Source organism: Cydia fagiglandana, chromosome 17, assembly GCF_963556715.1.
Source record: "Cydia fagiglandana chromosome 17, ilCydFagi1.1, whole genome shotgun sequence".
In the NCBI taxonomy this organism is placed as follows: domain Eukaryota; kingdom Metazoa; phylum Arthropoda; class Insecta; order Lepidoptera; family Tortricidae; genus Cydia; species Cydia fagiglandana.
Genome location: NC_085948.1, coordinates 6,077,817 through 6,096,269, shown reverse-complemented (window position 1 = coordinate 6,096,269; position 18,453 = coordinate 6,077,817). Strand labels below are relative to the sequence as shown.

The window sequence follows — 18,453 nt, the reverse complement described above, 5'->3', positions numbered from 1 at the left end:
AATGGCTGACCCCACTTAATACTGTAAGACTAAGTACGTGCGTAATATAATTTCATTTCTTTGCATGCTGTTTACATTCTCGTAGATGAATCAACCCATTCAAACTGACATACATACAATCTAGCTATTACTTTCACCGATGCTTCAACAATTCCGATCCCATGTACCTGTAACACCGATAAACAAAATATCAATAATGGATACTCGTCGTTCCCTCGTGACTCAGGTTCGTGGCTATCAGCGAGTAACACTTGGAGTATTGTTTTGTCTGGAAGTACTTACAATCTATAAAAGCTGATAAAAATCAGCAAAGTGGATATATTAGATGACAGGCGCCCAAAAAGACCCATTGCCACACGTTGGTCCGACAATGTTCAAAGAATTAGCCGAGCTGCCAATGTCACCGGCCCTTTATGAAGCTGAAGACCACAAGAGGAGAAAGCTGCCCTCACCCTACTAAACCCGTTTTCGTTAACTTCACTATTTTCAGCACTGAGGGGGGAAGATTGCAGTTTAGTTCCCACAATTCTGAGGAACGAACATTAGTTGATCTAATGGGAAACCAACCTCGAGCGCCCTTTCCATGTGACATATTCCATCACAGCTATTGTTTGTGCACTACCCATTTTTTACAATTTGGTGAAGGTCTTCAACATTTTCATGTCATAAAATGTATTTATAGATAAGTATACAATTATTATACAGGTTTATGCAAAAGGTGTTAAACAAAGTCAATATTTTTATCGCAGGATGTTTGTAGTTCCTGCAACGTAAGATATTTTAATAACGATGTTATCGTTTTATTTGCTCAGGGATTATCTAAAGAATTCACACTGTGCCTTCCTATCTTAATGAGATATTTAATATTCTTCTTTGATAATTAACAGACTAAATTATACATCAGATGCTTTCGTATTAAGAACATGATGGAGACAAAAACGTATAAATTATATGCATTACTTAACCTAAGTTATTTTATCCTGACATAACCTAAGCTAATGGAATTAATTAACATCACATTAACTTCCAATCTTAGCAGATTATACTTAATATTTTAGATAAATATCATGCAACAAAACAAAAAAAAATATTTATGCATCTCATATTATCCATGTTCATGTGTGGAGAAGCAAAGGTGTTGGGTAATATTCATGAAAACGGACGAACTTATTGCATTACTTAGTTTGATTGTATCATTGTTATCAATGAAGTATAAATGTTGTTAAGATAAAAATATGCAAAGAAAGTATACTTTGATATAAAAACTTGCTTCGTCCATTTTTATATATTTTATTTAATATTACTAAAAAAAAAAACTTAAATTACTTTACTTCTACTTATTCGCTTACTAAACTTATTCATCACTTTCTACTACTCATATCTAAATCTATGTTAACTTGCTTCTGATTAACACACTAACATTTTATATTTCAGTCACTGGGCACTAATGACATACGGTCCGCTTCGGACCATCTGTCCCCGTTCCTGAACGAAATCAAAACGAACATTCTATCCAGCAACGTATTTCCCAACACCAAGGATGAAAAATTAGAAAAATCTGCAGTTTTTGACATTAACGGAGTTAAAGTCGGCGTTATTGGTTATCTTACGCCAGATACCACCACCGTGCAAGGCAACAACATAGAATACATAAATGAAATCATAGCGGTCAAAGACGAAGTAGCCAATCTCAAGGCTCAGGATGTTCAAATTGTAATTGCGTTAGGTCACTCCGACACTAACATCGCTCAAGAAATTGCCAGAGATGTTGAAGGCGTCGACTTGGTTATCAACGGCTATAGAAACCAATACCTTTGGAGTGGAAAATCTATAACCGGTGAATTAGAAATTCTGAGACAATCGACCTCTCAAACTCAAGAATCCGGTAAAGTTGTCCCCGTTCTGCAATCTGTAGCTTACGACAAATACCTCGGTAGGGTAAACATTAAATTCGATGAAAACGGCAATATTGAAGATATTCAAATTAACCCAATTCTTCTAGATAAATCAATTCCTCAAGATTCAGAGTCTGTTGCAATAATGAATAAATACTCTAACGAAGTTATGGCTTTAAATGATGAGGTTATGGGTAATACAGCTGTAGTACTCGATGGTGACACTTGTGCGACTGAGGAATGTAACCTTGGCAACTTAATAGCAGATGCTATGGTCTACTATCATGCCCTGAGATTCGAAGGCGAACGTTGGACTGATGCACCCATTGCGATTATCCACAGCGATGCCATAGGTGATTCTATTGCGCCAGCAAACAGACCTGCTGCTGTCACAAGAGGAGATTTAATGTCAGCATTGCCTATTGAAAGCAATGTTGTTTTAGTGGAAATTAACGGTACAGTTTTTAATCAAATTCTTGAACACTCCGTCGCTGAATACAGCTTGCGCAATCCTACAGGGGCGTTTTTGCATTTCTCCGGTGTACGTGTCGTGTATGACTTGTCCAAAGAACCTGGCTCTCGGGTAGTCAGTGCGGTCGTTCGCTGCCACAATTGTTACTTGCCAACGTTCTACGTCATAGACGACTGGAGGACGTATCCGATATTAATGCCAGCAGCTTTAGCTCGTGGTGAATATGGTTATGAGATGCTACAGAACCAGCCATTGGAGACATATGAGCATGATGAGTTGACAACTGTGGCGGAATATATTAGCCTGCGCAGTCCGGTGTACCCTGAGGTGGCCGATCGTATTAGACTTCTCAATGTTGATGCCATCGATGACTCAGCATTCTCACTTACTTCGTGCTCGGCTATAACTTTCATAGCAGCTGTAACCGCTTCTATTCCAATTATGCAATAATTATAATAGTCTGAATAAAAAAAAATATTTGCAGAAAATGGTAGTCCCTCATTTGACCAGATCTATAATATTCTTCTAGTGTTTTTGGCCGGTTGTGGTGCTTAATATACTATTCTAGTTTTAACTAGATAGATAGGTAGATTCGATATTTTATTTTGGATTACTAGAAAACGACAAATCCATTCAGCCTGTAGAAAATTAAGAAGTTAAATTTTGTTATTATACAATATGATTCTAAAGTAAGTCCATATTTTCGTATTATCTGATTAAGACATTTATTAAGCATGACTACTCATAGTTTAATTCTAATTTTATTGAGCTTTGCATGAAACATAAAAGAAAATAATTTGTTGTATATAACTGACGAATATAACGAAATAAATCAACTAGCAGCTTTGTCGCATGAGTAGACCATAGAGGTAGTAATATTTACCGAAATATCTATCCCACTTTTTTCAAAGGTAAATACGAGTATAACGAGTCAGTTTAGCGAGCTCTTACATGCTCAATTAAAGTTTAAAGTAGTAATAACGTTTTTAATTGCATGCAATACCTATTAAATCTGTAAGATTTGTTAACCTAACGAAAATCTCCTTAATTTCACTACGTAGGTAGTAAAAGTATCAAATAATATAATTTATTAAGAACGAAGTCGATTGGTTTAACATGTATCACGATATATGGTGCCCTATTGATATTCCGAAAAAAATTACGCCGATTTTTGTTTCGCCGACAACGATTCGCCGACGGGTTCTTTGGCAGAGTAATCGTTACTCTGCCGGCCGAATCTCATTACGCATAGTAGTCGTTTGCAAGAGTAGTCAATAAGCAGAACATTAGGCTCCTGAGGATGCCTCGTAGAGAGGCGAAACACGTGTCGAGTATTATTCTTTTGGTGGTGGTTTGTTATATTTATTTGCGTATTTATTTTTGCGGTGGGAGGGTGGGAAAATTAATTGCATGCAAAAAATACGCAAGTAAGTATAACGGGTTAGCACTGATTGACTAGCACGTTATCTTTTTACGCGGATTAGCAAAGTAATATTTTGGTTTTAATTAATATGGATTTCCGCAAAGTAACGCCTGATTCTATTAACTATAAGCAGAACATTGATACGCATATTTACTATTCGTAGAATAATCATTTAGTAACTGTCATAATTACCCGAGAAACCATTGTTCGAAACACAATAGGTCGAATGTTCATTTGGCATATTGATTAGAAAATTCTTCTCTCTAACTAAATTAACTTTCACATACTCGTAGTATTCATAAAAATTGCTAAAAAAGCAGTTTAGGTTAGTTTAGAGCTGCACCCTTAAGAAAACGAACCGTTGCTGGAAAAGTGGGTTAGGTTAGGTTAGAACTGCGACCCCCAAGAAAACAAACTGTTGCCAGAAAATCGGGTTAGGTTAGAACTACGACCCCAAAAAAACGAACTTTTTCCAGAGAAGTTAGTTAGGTTAGGTTAGAACTGCGACCCGTTAAAAATTAATCCTTTCCAGAAAAGCAGATTGCGTTAATTGACAAATAACGACTCAATAAATAAAATTCGACTAAATGACTATGACTTTATAAGAAGTAACTTTTCTACAGGTCCATGAATCTGTGAAATGAAATTACATGAACAAATTGTCCTTGAAACTAAACCAATGTTTAAATTTTTTGGTGAACCATAACTAATCCGAACTAAAGTTATTTGAAGTAAATATTATGTACCTAAAGATTATTTTGCCATTTGAAATTACTTGATTTTATTTCTGTGAAACAAAAAGCTATAGAAAAATTGCCGGCAAAACAAAGCTAAACCACATAAAAATATAATATTTTTTATACTTAAACCATAATTTACTTAAAAAAGATAAATATTTTATTTCATCCTTTTGGATGTGGGTTTTCTTTATTTCTGCAAAAAGTTTTTGTTTCGAAATTAACGACTTATATATAAAATGTGAAACGTTATTCGACTAAACATTGCTTAAACGAAACGATTACTCTGCTAAATGGAATTCGTCCAATAATAGTTACTGCTAATTTACACAGAAGTGAACTGAACGGTATGTGAACCAAGAGTCTACGTAACGTTAGTCGACCAAAAGTTACACTGACAAATAAATGACTCTGCGAAACGATGTTCGGCGAATCGTTGTCGGCGAATCGATGATCTGCTAAAAGTTTCTCGGAGAATCATTAGGTACCCCACGATATATATTACATTATATAGATCGCCAAAACTATTAACCCAAAATGCATTCACTGCTTTTAATAGGTATCTGTGTTTTGTGGCTACTTACTACTAACAAAGAAGGTAGGTATCTATATAATATCTATTTTATATTATTAATAACTAACAAATTGTTAGTTTAATCTTTTAAATCATTGTTCAATGTTTCCATAGAATTTTAAAATAAGAATTTCATAGTTAATAAAAACAAGTGAATGACGGTTGCATCAGTTGCATGATTGCTTACCAAATTATATACAGTAAGATTGGATATGAAACTAACTGGTTTTGCTTTTTCAGTCCCTCGGGAACCACGAGCTGGATAACGGAGTATCAGGCCTGACGCCATTCATCGCCAATCTCACGTGCCCAGTGCTGGCTGCCAATCTCATCCTGGCCGAAGAGCCCTCGCTCCAGGCCGAGCCCAACCTCATGAACTCCGTCATTTTCAACATCAACGGAACCAAAGTCGGAGTTATCGGATACCTAACACCCGACACTAAAGTTCTAGCTATTAGAAACGATGTCGAATACGTAGAAGAAACAGTTGCTATTAAACAAGAAGTAGCCAAACTTAAGAAAGCGGGTGTTAAAATATTAATTGCACTAGGCCATTCTGGTTTTACCAAGGACTTAGAAATAGCCAGGGAAGTTGAGGACATCGACTTGGTCATAGGCGGACACACAAACACTTTTTTATGGAACGGAACTACTCCGGATGTAGAAGTAGCCGAAGGCCCTTATCCTACGCTGGTCAAACAGCGTTCGGGGCGTTTAGTTCCAGCAGTGCAAGCTTACGCTTACACAAAATATTTAGGAAAACTGCATTTAGTTTTCAATGCTGAAGGCGAAATTGTCTCATACGATGGTAACCCAGTCCTTTTAAATAGTTCAGTACCACAAGACCCGGAAGTTTTATCTATTGTCAACCATTACCGTGGTGAAGTTATGAAAATATCCGAAGTAGTAGTAGGGAATTCGTCAGTCATATTAGACGGGCATTCTTGTCGATTAAGGGAGTGCAATCTAGGGAACTTTATCACTGATGCAATGGTTCATAAATATGCATCATTATACAAAGGCGTCGGCTGGACCGATGCTCCAATCGCTATAATGCAAGGAGGAGGAATAAGGACTTCCGTAGCTCATGTAAATCTACCCACAGTAGTAACTAAAGGTGATTTACTGACAGTTATGCCGTTCGACGGAAATACTGTAAAAGTTACTCTTAACGGTACTCTTATCTGGAATATGCTCGAGCATTCCGTTGCGAAGTACAACCCCAAACGTGCTCCCGGACAATTTCTACAGATGTCGGGCCTTAGAGTAGAATATGACTTTAGGTATCCCTCAGGAAAAAGAGTTGTAAAAGTTTCTGTGCGCTGCGGTATGTGCCCAGTGCCAACTTACTCAGTATTAAACAAAACTGCTATTTACAAAATTCTTATGCCAGCATTCTTGTCCACGGGAGGCGATGGATACGATATGTTCTATGGTAGGGCAACCCAGCCACTGTTTTACGGTGAGCTGGCGGCAACCATTGACTTTTTAAATAAAACTAGTCCAGTATATCCGGCTATAGAAGGTCGAATCCAAATACATCATGAAGACAAGTTAAAAATAAATTCAGCAGTGGCCACGTCAATGTCCTTTTATTCCATCATCTCTGCTATTGTCATTCTAGGGCTAGTGCAGTAATTATTTAACAATTATTTATACGTCAGATGTATACTTGCAGTAAAAAATCATTACTAGGTACATTATATGAAGTTTAAATACCTGAGTTTATACGAACAAATTCTTTTTAAATTATAAATATCCGTTTAACAAAGTTGTTTAACTAGTAGCGTAGATTGCCCTCATTGTATCTTGCTTGTACCTACCTTAGTTTCAACTTATTAGTCATTTACAGGTAATACCTAATTGTATATTGAACGCTGAAATGGTTGTTTTAAATTATTTAATGAGAATAACCATAAGTTAATAACTCTTTTTTGTTTCAGTCTCTTGGAAATCACGAATTCGACAATGGTGTTAAAGGTCTAACCCCTTTCATTGAAAACTTAACTTGTCCAGTCCTAACTGCAAATATCGACCTGAATACCGTGCCGGAACTAGCAGCGGAAACTAACCTCAAGAAATCTATGATCATTGATATCGACGGCGTCGAAATAGGCATTGTAGGATATCTCACGCCCGACACCAAAGTGCTGGCAGTTCAAAATGACGTTGAATACATTGACGAAATAGTAGCCATCCGGGAAGAAGTAAGAAAATTACAAGAACAAAAAGTACGCATCATTATTGCCTTGGGTCATTCTGGATATGTTAAAGACCTAGAAATAGCGAAAGAAGTAGAAGGTGTGGATTTAGTAATTGGAGGGCATACCAACACTTTTCTGTGGAATGGCACGACTCCTGATTCCGAGGAACCTCAAGGACCGTACCCAACTTACGTTAAGCAAGCCTCAGGTCGCTCAGTGGCTGTGGTTCAAGCGTACGCTTATACAAAATATTTTGGTAAACTACTAATGACGTTTGATTCTAAAGGAGAAGCCATTAAGATATCTGGCCAACCTATACTCTTGGACAACTCTATACCTCAAGATCCAGACGTCATTAAAATTATTGAACGCTATAGAGACGATGTTTTAAACGTAGCAGATGAAGTAATAGGAAATACGTCAGTCATACTTTCGGGTGATCATTGTAAATATTTAGAGTGCAATCTAGGAAATTTAATCACCGACGCAATGGTTTATCGCTACGCGACGCTCTACAATGGAGAACATTGGACTGATGCTCCCATTGCTATCATTCAAGGTGGAGGAATCAGAGCATCGATATCATACATGCATATGCCCGCAAATATTACCAAAGGAGATCTTCTTATTGTAATGCCGTTTGAAGGAAATTTAGTGACAGTGTCTATGACTGGTAGTGTCATATTCCAAATGCTCGAACACTCTGTTTTCGATCTCAACAATTTACAAGATCATGGTGAATTCCTACAATTTTCTGGATTACAAGTAGTATACGATTATAAAAGACCGCCAAAATCCAGGGTAGTCGAAGCAAGAGCAAGGTGCGGGGACTGCAAAATACCACAATATAAAAACATTAATAAAACCCAAACTTACAAAGTTATAATGCCACAATTTTTATCAAATGGTGGCGACGGGTATTCCATGTTAGTGGGTCTACCAAAAACCACGTTACATTACAATGAACTACAAAGCACAGAGTATTATCTACGGCACCGAAGTCCTGTTTTTCCCCAAGTAGAAGGAAGACTTGTCATACTTAATGAAGAAGCTATGTATCACAAAGATTCCTCTTCTAGCATCTCGGTCTCACTAAGTTTAATGTTATCCCTAGTAATTAATGTGATGATTTGTTCCTACACTTATTTTTAAGTTATGCTTAACCAGGCAATAACAACAACCTACGGTTAGTAAAAAGCGATATCGATAGGTACCTAGTTAATAAATGAAATTTACGCTTAAAAATCCGCAGGCCCGCTGGCAGTTCCCAGTTGTCTTTGCAGTATTAACCTACATATTTATAGAGCTTTACATATGTAGCCAATTTATAGAAATGTCAATGTTTGACAAAGTTATCTTAATGACTGTCGACACGAATGCTCCTACTTATATACCTATGTTGTGAAAGTTGTATATTGTTAAGTAGTGTTAGTGTTGTATATTAAACTAATTCGAGCCGTCCTATTAGTGCAATATAAGAATGTGCTTTTTAAATCAATTATTTCATAGATATAAAGTTATTATAAACCATTTTTAAACTGATCGCCCCTCTACAGAGCACCTATGCCCGTTCTGACTCTGATTTCCACACCGGAAGTATTATATTATATAACTAGATAGATAATGCGTTTACAAACACGGCAAATTTTGATGTATTTGAGATTGTTGCTTTTTTATGTATGGAGGGTTAAGCAGTTTCAAAATGGTACATCTCGAAATAGATATGTAAAAGAAGAACTGATAGGTAGTACAATGCTAAAAGCATAAAATAAGAGCTTATGAGTTCAAGGAATAACAACAATTTTCGACATTACCATTTAATTCACTGTCTGAATTTAATGAGCTTTTTAAGTATACCATGACTTTACATTGAACATTTTATGAGAGCTGTTAATTTTCCGTAAACAAAATCTCAAAACAAATGAGATGAAGATACATATTCCAATTGTTCTTTCCTGACCTGTTGCCCTAATTATAAGATGATTAACATGACAAAACTAAGAAGCATTTTATTTAATAAATAAAGTATTGAATGAGTATTAGAATTAGCGTTATATTCCTTAGTACAAACTTGCAAGACTATTTAATTTTAAGGTAAATAGTACAATCGCGAAATCTCTACTAATTAAGAAGTGCTCGAATAAATTTAAAGATTTGTACACCTTACACTAATTAATGAATTTTAAGGTACTAAACGATTAATTCAATGACAACGATTGGTTAATCGTTAAATGACAGTACAATAACAACTAATAACTAATTTGCTACTACAATAAGAATGAATAAATGGATTCAATTCCTGAATATTTTCTCATTTAATAATCTAAAACTTAACTGAAATCCGACTGAGGTGGGTTATTAATATTATTTATATGCAGTGACATAATATTACCTAGGGCAAAAAATCTATACTAATCGTTACTCTTTTTTCTTACAGTCACTCGGTAACCATGAGTTCGATGAAACCGTTGACGGACTAGTACCCTTCATTAAGAACATCTCATTGCCAGTGGTAGCAGCCAACCTTATACTCAACGACGTACCTGAATTACAAGAAGTCAATAATCTATACGAAACTGTAGTGCTGGAGAAGAAGGGTGTTAAAATTGGTATAATAGGATACTTGACGCCAGAAACTAGTTTCCTTGCCCCTAAAAACAAAGTTCAGATAGAGGAAGAAATACAAGCCATCAAAAGAGAAATACGTAAACTTAAGAAACAAGGTGTCAAAATACTCATAGCTCTAGGCCATTCGGGATTCGTAAAAGATATAGCGATAGCAAAAAATGTCGAAGATCTAGACTTAGTCATCGGGGGACACTCGAACACTTTTCTATGGAATGGCGATCTTACAGAAAAACCAGAAACACGAGAGGGCCCGTATCCGACAGTGGTAAGGGATCCAAACGGTAGGAAAGTACTGGTAGTGCAGGCTTACGCCTACACGAAGTACATGGGACGCTTACATCTGACTTTCAATGCGAATGGAGAAATAACAGAGTACGATGGTTTACCAATACTATTAAACAACAGTGTACCAGAAGACCCTGAAGTCTTAAACATAGTCAACAAATATCGGGAAAGCGTCTATAAAGTAAGCAATGAAGTCGCCGGTACATCAAATGTTACTTTAGATGGTAACTGCCGATTGAGGGAATGTAACTTAGGAAACATCATTACAGATATTTTGATAAATTATACAAAAAGATATTACAGCGAAGATTACCCGGATGTACACATCGCTGTTTGTCAGGGCGGTAGAATAAGAGTTTCGATAGACTATCCACAAAAACCTTTTAACATGACGAAAGGAGATTGGATAAATGTTTTACCATTTACAGATACTATGACAATTGTGAGTATGAACGGAACCATTTTGAGGAGTGCTTTGGAGCATTCGGTCGCTTTATGGCGACCGATAGACAGTGTCGGGCAATTTTTGCAATTTTCTGGAATGAAAGTAGTCTACGATTTATTAAAACCCGCGGGGTCTCGGATCGTTAAAGCGCATGCAATATGCTCTAACTGTGGCAACCCTGAATTAGCAGAAATAGAAGATAAATATACATACAAGCTGATGATGCCTGCTTTTCTAGCTGAAGGTGGGGATGGATTTAGTATACTTGTTGGTTTGCCCCAAGAGCCTGTACCCTACAACGAATTGACATGCATATACGAATATCTAAAAGAATTTGGGACGATAAGCCCAGAAGTGTCGGATCGTATTACTTTATTACATGAAAAAGAAGCCATTGCCACATTCATGAAGAGTTACATTAAGACTGGTGTTTTGCAGCCATCAAGCGGGCACTCGATCCACTCAGGACTATACATAACATATGTTGCAATTTTATTTTTATGTAGACTCTTATCGCGATAGCCGTGATTACCTCTTAGCATAAATTGTTTTGTCGACTACTATGAAACTTAACTTTATTATTTATTTGACAAATAATTTTCAAGATTGTCTAAATATGTATACCTTCTGTATTTAATTATTTTACATTTATTTACAAGGATACTTAAATATATTGTATGTGTACAATTTTTCATTTAGTTAGATGTTTTTAAAAGAATAAATTATATTTTATTATTTTATAATTATAATGAAATATGTTATGTGTCAGGTAGTCACATGAAAAATACCATGTGGAAGTCACCAAGTCAACCACCATTTTGAAAAGTGAGTAGAATGAAGTAGGTATTTTCCGTGCGATTTTAAAGGGGTGTCATACTCAATATGGCCGGTAAAACTGACGAAGGATAAAATCTAAATCGCAAGGCACAAGAGGTCACTAATGCGAAATGAGAATCGAAATTGGAAAACGTTTTTCCGAAAAACGTTTAGAGTGATTTTATTATAATAAGTCTAAGTCTGTTAGTTTTGTCTGTGGTCTGTTATAAGCACGACAGAAGGCAGATCTTTGTAAAGCTATATTTACTTTTAAAATAGTTATTTATTCATAACAGGAAAATTCGTGAAATCAATGTAAAGAGTAACATATTGCAGGTGACTGTACGTATTATTTACAATATGTATTCAAAAGGTTAGGTGAAGTTGGTCCTTCGTTTAAAGGCCTGTGCACACCGGCTGCGTGTGCGTGACGTGCACGTGCGGTGCGGCGTTGTAGTATACAGATTCTGATGAGACGGCACACCGCTTGCGTGACGTGTGCGTGTGCGGCTCCAACATTTTAGCGCACGCGCACGTGCACGTCACGCACACGCAAGCTGGTGTGCACGGGCCTTAATCCCTACGTAAGCAATACGTAGTGAATATTAAGGACTAGAAAATTTGATCTGATTTCTTAGTATAATTAAATGTATTTTTATATAGGTAAGTATACTTAATTAAAGATAATATTAAACATTTGTGATAACATTTGTTTATTTATTTTATTTATTCCTAATATGGCAAACAAATCACAACAACTGGACATCATTATCTATCACACATACCTACATTTAAGCGTCAATTAAAAGAATAAGTATTTAAAAAATAAATACGAACGTGTGTAGCCAATTTAGGTACCATTATGGATACAGACCCGTAAAATGTGCAATACAGTGCCTACTCACAAAGTTAAATCTGGGTACCTACCCTCGCATAAATTGCAGCTGTAAAATATATAAACGAAACGATACTAAACGTGCCACCACATCAAGAATTTTCTTCAGGATCCACAACCACATGATTTAATTGCCACCGACTTACCTAGTTAGAGCCCAGAATTGTCAGGCTGTACCTATTGCCTACATTACTACACGAAATAGAAGCCACCAGCATATTTATGAAGATTAATTACGAGTCCGGCAGTTTGTAGCCATCCAATAGTATTTCAATCCAGTCAATTTTTTATGTGCCATATCTTGCAATTAGTTTTATGTGGACTCTTATCGCAATTGCGTGATTAATTAAAAACCTCTTAAAATTCTTAGTTCACTACAAGTACTACATACTGCAATGAGTTATTTAGGCGATATCTATTTATATCATTATACCGACGGTTTCCAACATACGTATATATATATATCACTAACTGCACCTCATAAAACAAAGTCTCCCCCGCCTGTCTGTTTGTGTGTAGGTAGGTATGAATGTTCGCGCTAAACTCGAAAACTACTGAACGGATTTTCATGCGGTTTTCACCTATCAACGAAGTGATTATTGAGGAAGGTTTAGGTGTATGATTTTGTTAAGGTTTTGTGTAACCCGTGCGAAGCCGGGGCGGGTCGCTAGTATAAGTAGATAATTAGTCATAAAGACTACTCGTACAGACCTCAAAGCTGCCGCTCGCTGTCCTGTATAACCTTAATTACCTTATTTCATTAGTTATATTATATTCAGTGTTCACACCCGGCACATCACAACCACACATCACTATTAACTACCTAGGGGAGACCGAGGTGAGTTTTGACAGAGGAGAGTTGTGACATGGTCGATCTTTTGGAATAGATTAACTAATAAAACTAGGTCGCAATAGCGCGCGTTTGTTAGTTCAAGTTACGAGCTTACAAACGCACACTGTTGCGAGCTCGCTAACAGTTATTAGTTAGATTCCAAAGAATCGACAATGTCACAACTCTTCTCTGTCACAACTCACCTCGGTTTCCCCTACACAAAACAGAAAGAGAAAACTTAGGAACATCGTTATATTTTCTAAGAATATTTTACTAGCAAGTGACATCTTACGTGACAGTTAGATAGTTATAAATATGTATAAGTTACCTACTCTATGGCTGTTTCACTAAAGACAGAAGCAAGCAAATTGGTCAACTTAATATATATATCTCTGATATAGGTACAATTAATTAGCTATAGTTTGTCAAAGGACTGTCTCATTCAAACATAGACAGAGAGAATCCCAAAAGAAACCGATGAGTATAGTTTTTTTGTTGGCCAACTTATATTATATTCATATTTTTAATTTGAAAATATTTATTGATTAGGTATACTTCAGTTCTCTTTCATAATTGGGTGGCTTCTACTTGTGTCTCTTGACTCTATGATTTAACAAAAAAATAAAAAACATTTTCACAGCGCCCTCTAAATCCAAGATAGTAAACTCAACAGTTTAGCATTTTTCATTACGTTGTTGTTATACTTTTATAGGTTTTAGCAGTGGAAAAAATATTAAATGCAAACAGTGTCAATCATTTTGAAATTTTTATATTAATTACAAAAAGTAACAAAACCTTAAAATAATCTTAATCTAAAAACAAAATCTTATACAATAACACTTTTGAAGTTTCAGGAATAGTTATAGATTTTAGTAGGCACTAAAATAACTCTGGTGTTTTTACTCAGGACTGGAGTGGCCAGTACACGAATGGGGCCAGTACAGCGGTGTCACACCGCTACAACGCGATTGGTTGATGAGTTCGCATCACGTGCGCGATTGGTCGCAACTAGTTGCGTTAGACTACACGATTGGCTCGAATTCGTGACACCGCTGAACTAGTACCATTTTTAGTGCCCGTAAGGCCCGTCCTGAGATGTTATATTTCAATGGGTATATAGCTATTACGGCTGTTATGCAATATCCTCGTAGTATTTAACAACTGTATCTAAAGTTATGTTTATTTACAAACACATCCTCAACAACAGTTTACTAAACAACAATAAAATATTATTTATAATATCAAACGCATTTTCTTTTTCTTACTTTCTACTATATAAGTTTATAAAAATACTTAGGTATAGGTACATGTTACCACGCAAATAATTTATCACTTTGATTGCTTACTGACTTATGGCACAACTTTTCTCACCAATGTTCAGTATATTGTAAATACAGCAGAAACACGAAGTACGCCAATATACAGACCTACCCTTTTAATACTAGCTTAAAAATATGTGCCCTTCAAAAACTGGTTAACACAACTCTTCTTATATTTAGCGTCCCATTCAATGAGTCTACTATATCCATAAGGCACTAGTCCCCCAAAGATAGCAAGGCACTGTTTAAGCGTTTCTTGGCAATCTGCCAGTTCTACGTTAGGGGCAAAGGCGTCCAACACCTCAGTCAACTCGCAGAGAGGTTTAAAAATATTTACTGCCGTATCTATATCTCCTTTCTGTAGTTTATCTATAATAGCGAGATTTAAAAGTTGTTCCTTGCGTACGACGAGGTTTACTGGGACTTTTGTCTTACACGACATTTTCATAGTTAGGTAAGTCGGCCAATTATTGACACACGCCTCGCAAACGCATATGAATTTGTATTGGAATCTTAGATCCGCTTGTCGCGTCTTCAGATCTTGGAGAGCGTGGTGAGAACTGAAATTTGACAGAAAAATAATTAATAATCATAAAATTATCTATATAAAATTTTAGCTAGTAGGAAAGGTGAATGAACTGTGTAAGGGGCAGCACAGGAGCCCCCTGTACATTGGCTTGAAGTACAATAACAAATGTTTATTCTTTTTGATTTAAGCTACTAGAAGTAACTACATAAAAAAATATTGTTTATGATTGGTAAAATTTTATTTCTTCATCTAGGACAAGTTAATAACAAACACTGTTAAGAAGTTTCACTAGATGGCATCTATGAGTTATGTGACAGTCTCAACTTACCCATAGTTATCAAAAATTTGTGTCCCCTTCTTGATTGGCCGGAGAGCAACCAAAGTCATCTTCCCAGAGCCCAGTTTACTGAACCGTACCACATTAGGAGCACAAGAATGGTTAAGAAGACTGTGGAAGGCATATGGAGCACTCGCTATACTCAACTCTTCAACAAAATTGCCCTCCGCATTCTCAACATTCAAACTCAATCCGTGCATATTTGTAGCACTTGTCATAATATGTAGCAGTAACAAATCAGATACGCATCTACGGACTTTCTCATTATTATTGAGAAAAAGTGTTCTGTCCGACAAAAATTTCAAAAATACCGCGGCAGTTACAGCTTTTAGAAACACATCAGAATTGGATCGCCTCTCAATATTTGTAGCTAATGTATGAATAGATGCATAATATTTTGAATCATAAATCCACCTATTATCTTTTAAAACGCAACCTCTATTTTCTGAATTTAATTTTGATTCGGCATCTTCAATTGTCTTGAACAGACTTTCCCAGTCCGGATGGTCATTGCGGGCTTTTATAGTGGTTCTCAATGCAAGCAATTCCAATTTAGTGAATTGCAGATCAATAAGAGCAGCCATTAATGGACATTCAATAGAGTGATAGTCCTTCTCTGCTCTATTTTTACATTCTTCGTTACAGAATAAAGTGAAACAACAATTATCACAAGGAATAAGATTCATGTCTCTTGACAAACAATAGCTGCAACTGAATAAATATTCATTTTTTTGCAATAAAATGAAATATGGATTTTCTTCGACTAATACTTCCCCAACTTTAATATCCTCTTTGGCAATGACATGTCTCCCCATCTCCGAACTGTATGCCACTTGGAGTTTGTTACTAGCACACAAATAGGTGCTATCTCTTGGACTTTTTAATTTTGTTATTTCATCAATTTCTTGAGATCTTTCAGAAATTGAACTTTTCAAGTTATTCAGATCCAATTTAAGGCACTCTTCACACGACTTTTGTCTTTTAACAAGCTTCTCATATAACTTTTCTGGGTAATTTAAAGTTAGTACTGTTTTAATATCTTTTAGGCATTCCTTATACTTTTTTAAAGAGAAAAACACAGCTGATCTGTTCGACAAAGCTAATGCATAATCATCTGAGCTTGTAGGAGCATGGAGCAAGGACAAGTTGTAGTATTGCCAGGCCTCAAAGTCCTGAGATTTCTTGAAACACTCGTTGCCACGGTTACGGTAGTATAAAGACAAATCAGTTGACTTACTTACCTCAAGTGGTTCTGGGAAGGCATTTAAATCACTAATAACATCATAAAGTTGCAGAACTCTGTCTGCATTTGTTTTACAAGTTAACAGTTTCTCAGATATTTCTTTTACTTTGCCTTGTAAAGTTAACTTTTCTATTATACCTTGGTAACAAGAATCTATACTCATTTTGACAAGTATTGATTAATTAAGTGAAGGAAAAGTGGTCTACTTCTTTACAGCAACAATGTCTCACTTTGCAACTCCTTTTATTACTGTAAACTTGGGCTGTGAGATGATTTATGTCATTGAACAAAGATTAAAGGCCCAAAATATTGCAGCAGAGAAGTCCGAAAGAGGTTAGTTTGCAGAACTGAAACAAAAGTAGAAGAGCTTCTAAAATATATCTTCATTTGTTTCATATCTAAAACTACAAGTTATTAATTTTACGTTACAGTACTCACCGACGTAGTGACAGTTCTGCTACACCCAACACTTTTAGAAGAGCTATTTATACCGCAGCCGGTCGCAACACATGCTGTTGTCAAGCAGCTTCTGCAGGATATCTCGGCCACGTCTATCATGAAATTAGACGATTATTCCATGAGCAAATTATGGGATTTAATGACTATGATATACAAATGGCAATTATCAGTGGCTACAAATCAAAACATTTTTGACATTACCCGGCGACATTTAAAAAGTGTTGCCATAATAATGCCTAAAAATTTCCCGAAATGCATCATCGAGCATACGATGAGGAAATTCGAGACGTTGGCTCAACGTTTTACAGACGACGATTATAAATGTTTGAGCAACACTCTAATCCTTTGGTTTTCCGAATACCACACAAAGATATCAGTTTTGCTAAGACTGGGATTGCAAAGGAAGGACGGGACGTTCAATTTGCCTTCAACAATAAGTCCAAATATAATTAATAACTTAGGAGAAAATATTTATAAGTATGATAATAAGAAGAACTCTGTAGAGGAATATGAAAGTCGATGTGCTGACACTCATGAAATTAGTTGTCTTTTAGGACCCATAGAAAAAGTGTCTCCCGTAAAAGCAAAGGTTGAGCTACAGCTACCAATAGAACTGTATAATAAAGAATCTCAGAAGAAAACAATTGAAATAAATCGAGATACTCAATTTGAAAGTATTGTTATGACTCAAATCAGAAATAAGACCACTGATCTTAATTTCGTCCCTGATATACCAAAATCTCCTCATGAAGATTTATTAGAAATGATGGACGAACTAGATTTAAACGTATAAGTTAATAAAAATAAAATTTAATCTAACTACCATTTCATAATTCTAAATCAATTTTATATAATTGTTAACTATAAATTAACTACATTACCTTTTGATTATTAAATGAAATGTTTGTTATCCTAAATAAACGTGTTTTATTTTGATGTATCGTCTAATTTAATTTAAACTCACTTTCATATTATAGTCTGTCAAGCCATTTCTTTTAGTAGAAAAAGCGGCAAATTTAAAATTTGAATAAAAGTGCAAAGTATTGAAATAGAGTAAGCCTTTAGCTAATTTCTAAAAAACTTGAGCATGCCGTAAACTTTGTTCACTGGCAACATTTAGGAAACAAAATGTAAGTACCTATAACTTGGTCAAGCAGATCTTGTCAGTAGAAAAAGGCGGCAATTTTGAAAAATGTAGGCGCGAAGGGAGATCGTCTCATAGAAAATTTGAATTTCGCGCCTTTTTCTACTGACAAGATTTGCTTGACCGTCTATACCTATTACAGGGACAAGATTTTATCTATGGTCAGGGACTTCCCTTGGTTATATATATTTTTTTTTTTAAGATTATTCTCGAGTA

General features: G+C 35.8%; 3 protein-coding genes across 3 annotated transcripts in view; 2 read left to right on the top strand and 1 right to left on the bottom strand.

The window, feature by feature from the left end:
- Positions 1-11,858, top strand: part of LOC134672986 (uncharacterized) — a 41,034-nt gene extending 29,176 nt beyond the window's left edge. Inside the window, exons 4-7 of the mRNA XM_063530945.1 lie at positions 1,435-2,721; positions 5,342-6,522; positions 7,041-8,010; positions 9,743-11,858. Coding sequence (XP_063387015.1) covers positions 1,435-2,721; positions 5,342-6,522; positions 7,041-8,010; positions 9,743-11,185 — 4,881 coding nt within the window. The 3' untranslated portion in view covers positions 11,186-11,858. The remainder of the gene's footprint in view (positions 1-1,434; positions 2,722-5,341; positions 6,523-7,040; positions 8,011-9,742) is intronic.
- Positions 11,859-14,062: 2,204 nt separating this feature from the next.
- LOC134672942 (SET and MYND domain-containing protein 4) lies at positions 14,063-16,807 on the bottom strand. Its single transcript, XM_063530891.1, has 2 exons — positions 15,383-16,807; positions 14,063-15,085 (listed from the first exon to the last, which is right to left on the bottom strand). The coding sequence occupies exons 1-2, from the start codon at positions 16,795-16,797 to the stop codon at positions 14,653-14,655; spliced, it is 1,848 nt and encodes a 615-aa protein (XP_063386961.1). The 5' UTR covers positions 16,798-16,807; the 3' UTR covers positions 14,063-14,652.
- A 28-nt stretch (positions 16,808-16,835) lies between these two features.
- Positions 16,836-18,030, top strand: LOC134672943 (protein OSCP1). Its single transcript, XM_063530892.1, has 2 exons — positions 16,836-16,967; positions 17,066-18,030. The coding sequence occupies exons 1-2, from the start codon at positions 16,856-16,858 to the stop codon at positions 17,884-17,886; spliced, it is 933 nt and encodes a 310-aa protein (XP_063386962.1). The 5' UTR covers positions 16,836-16,855; the 3' UTR covers positions 17,887-18,030.
- Positions 18,031-18,453: the final 423 nt, after the last annotated feature.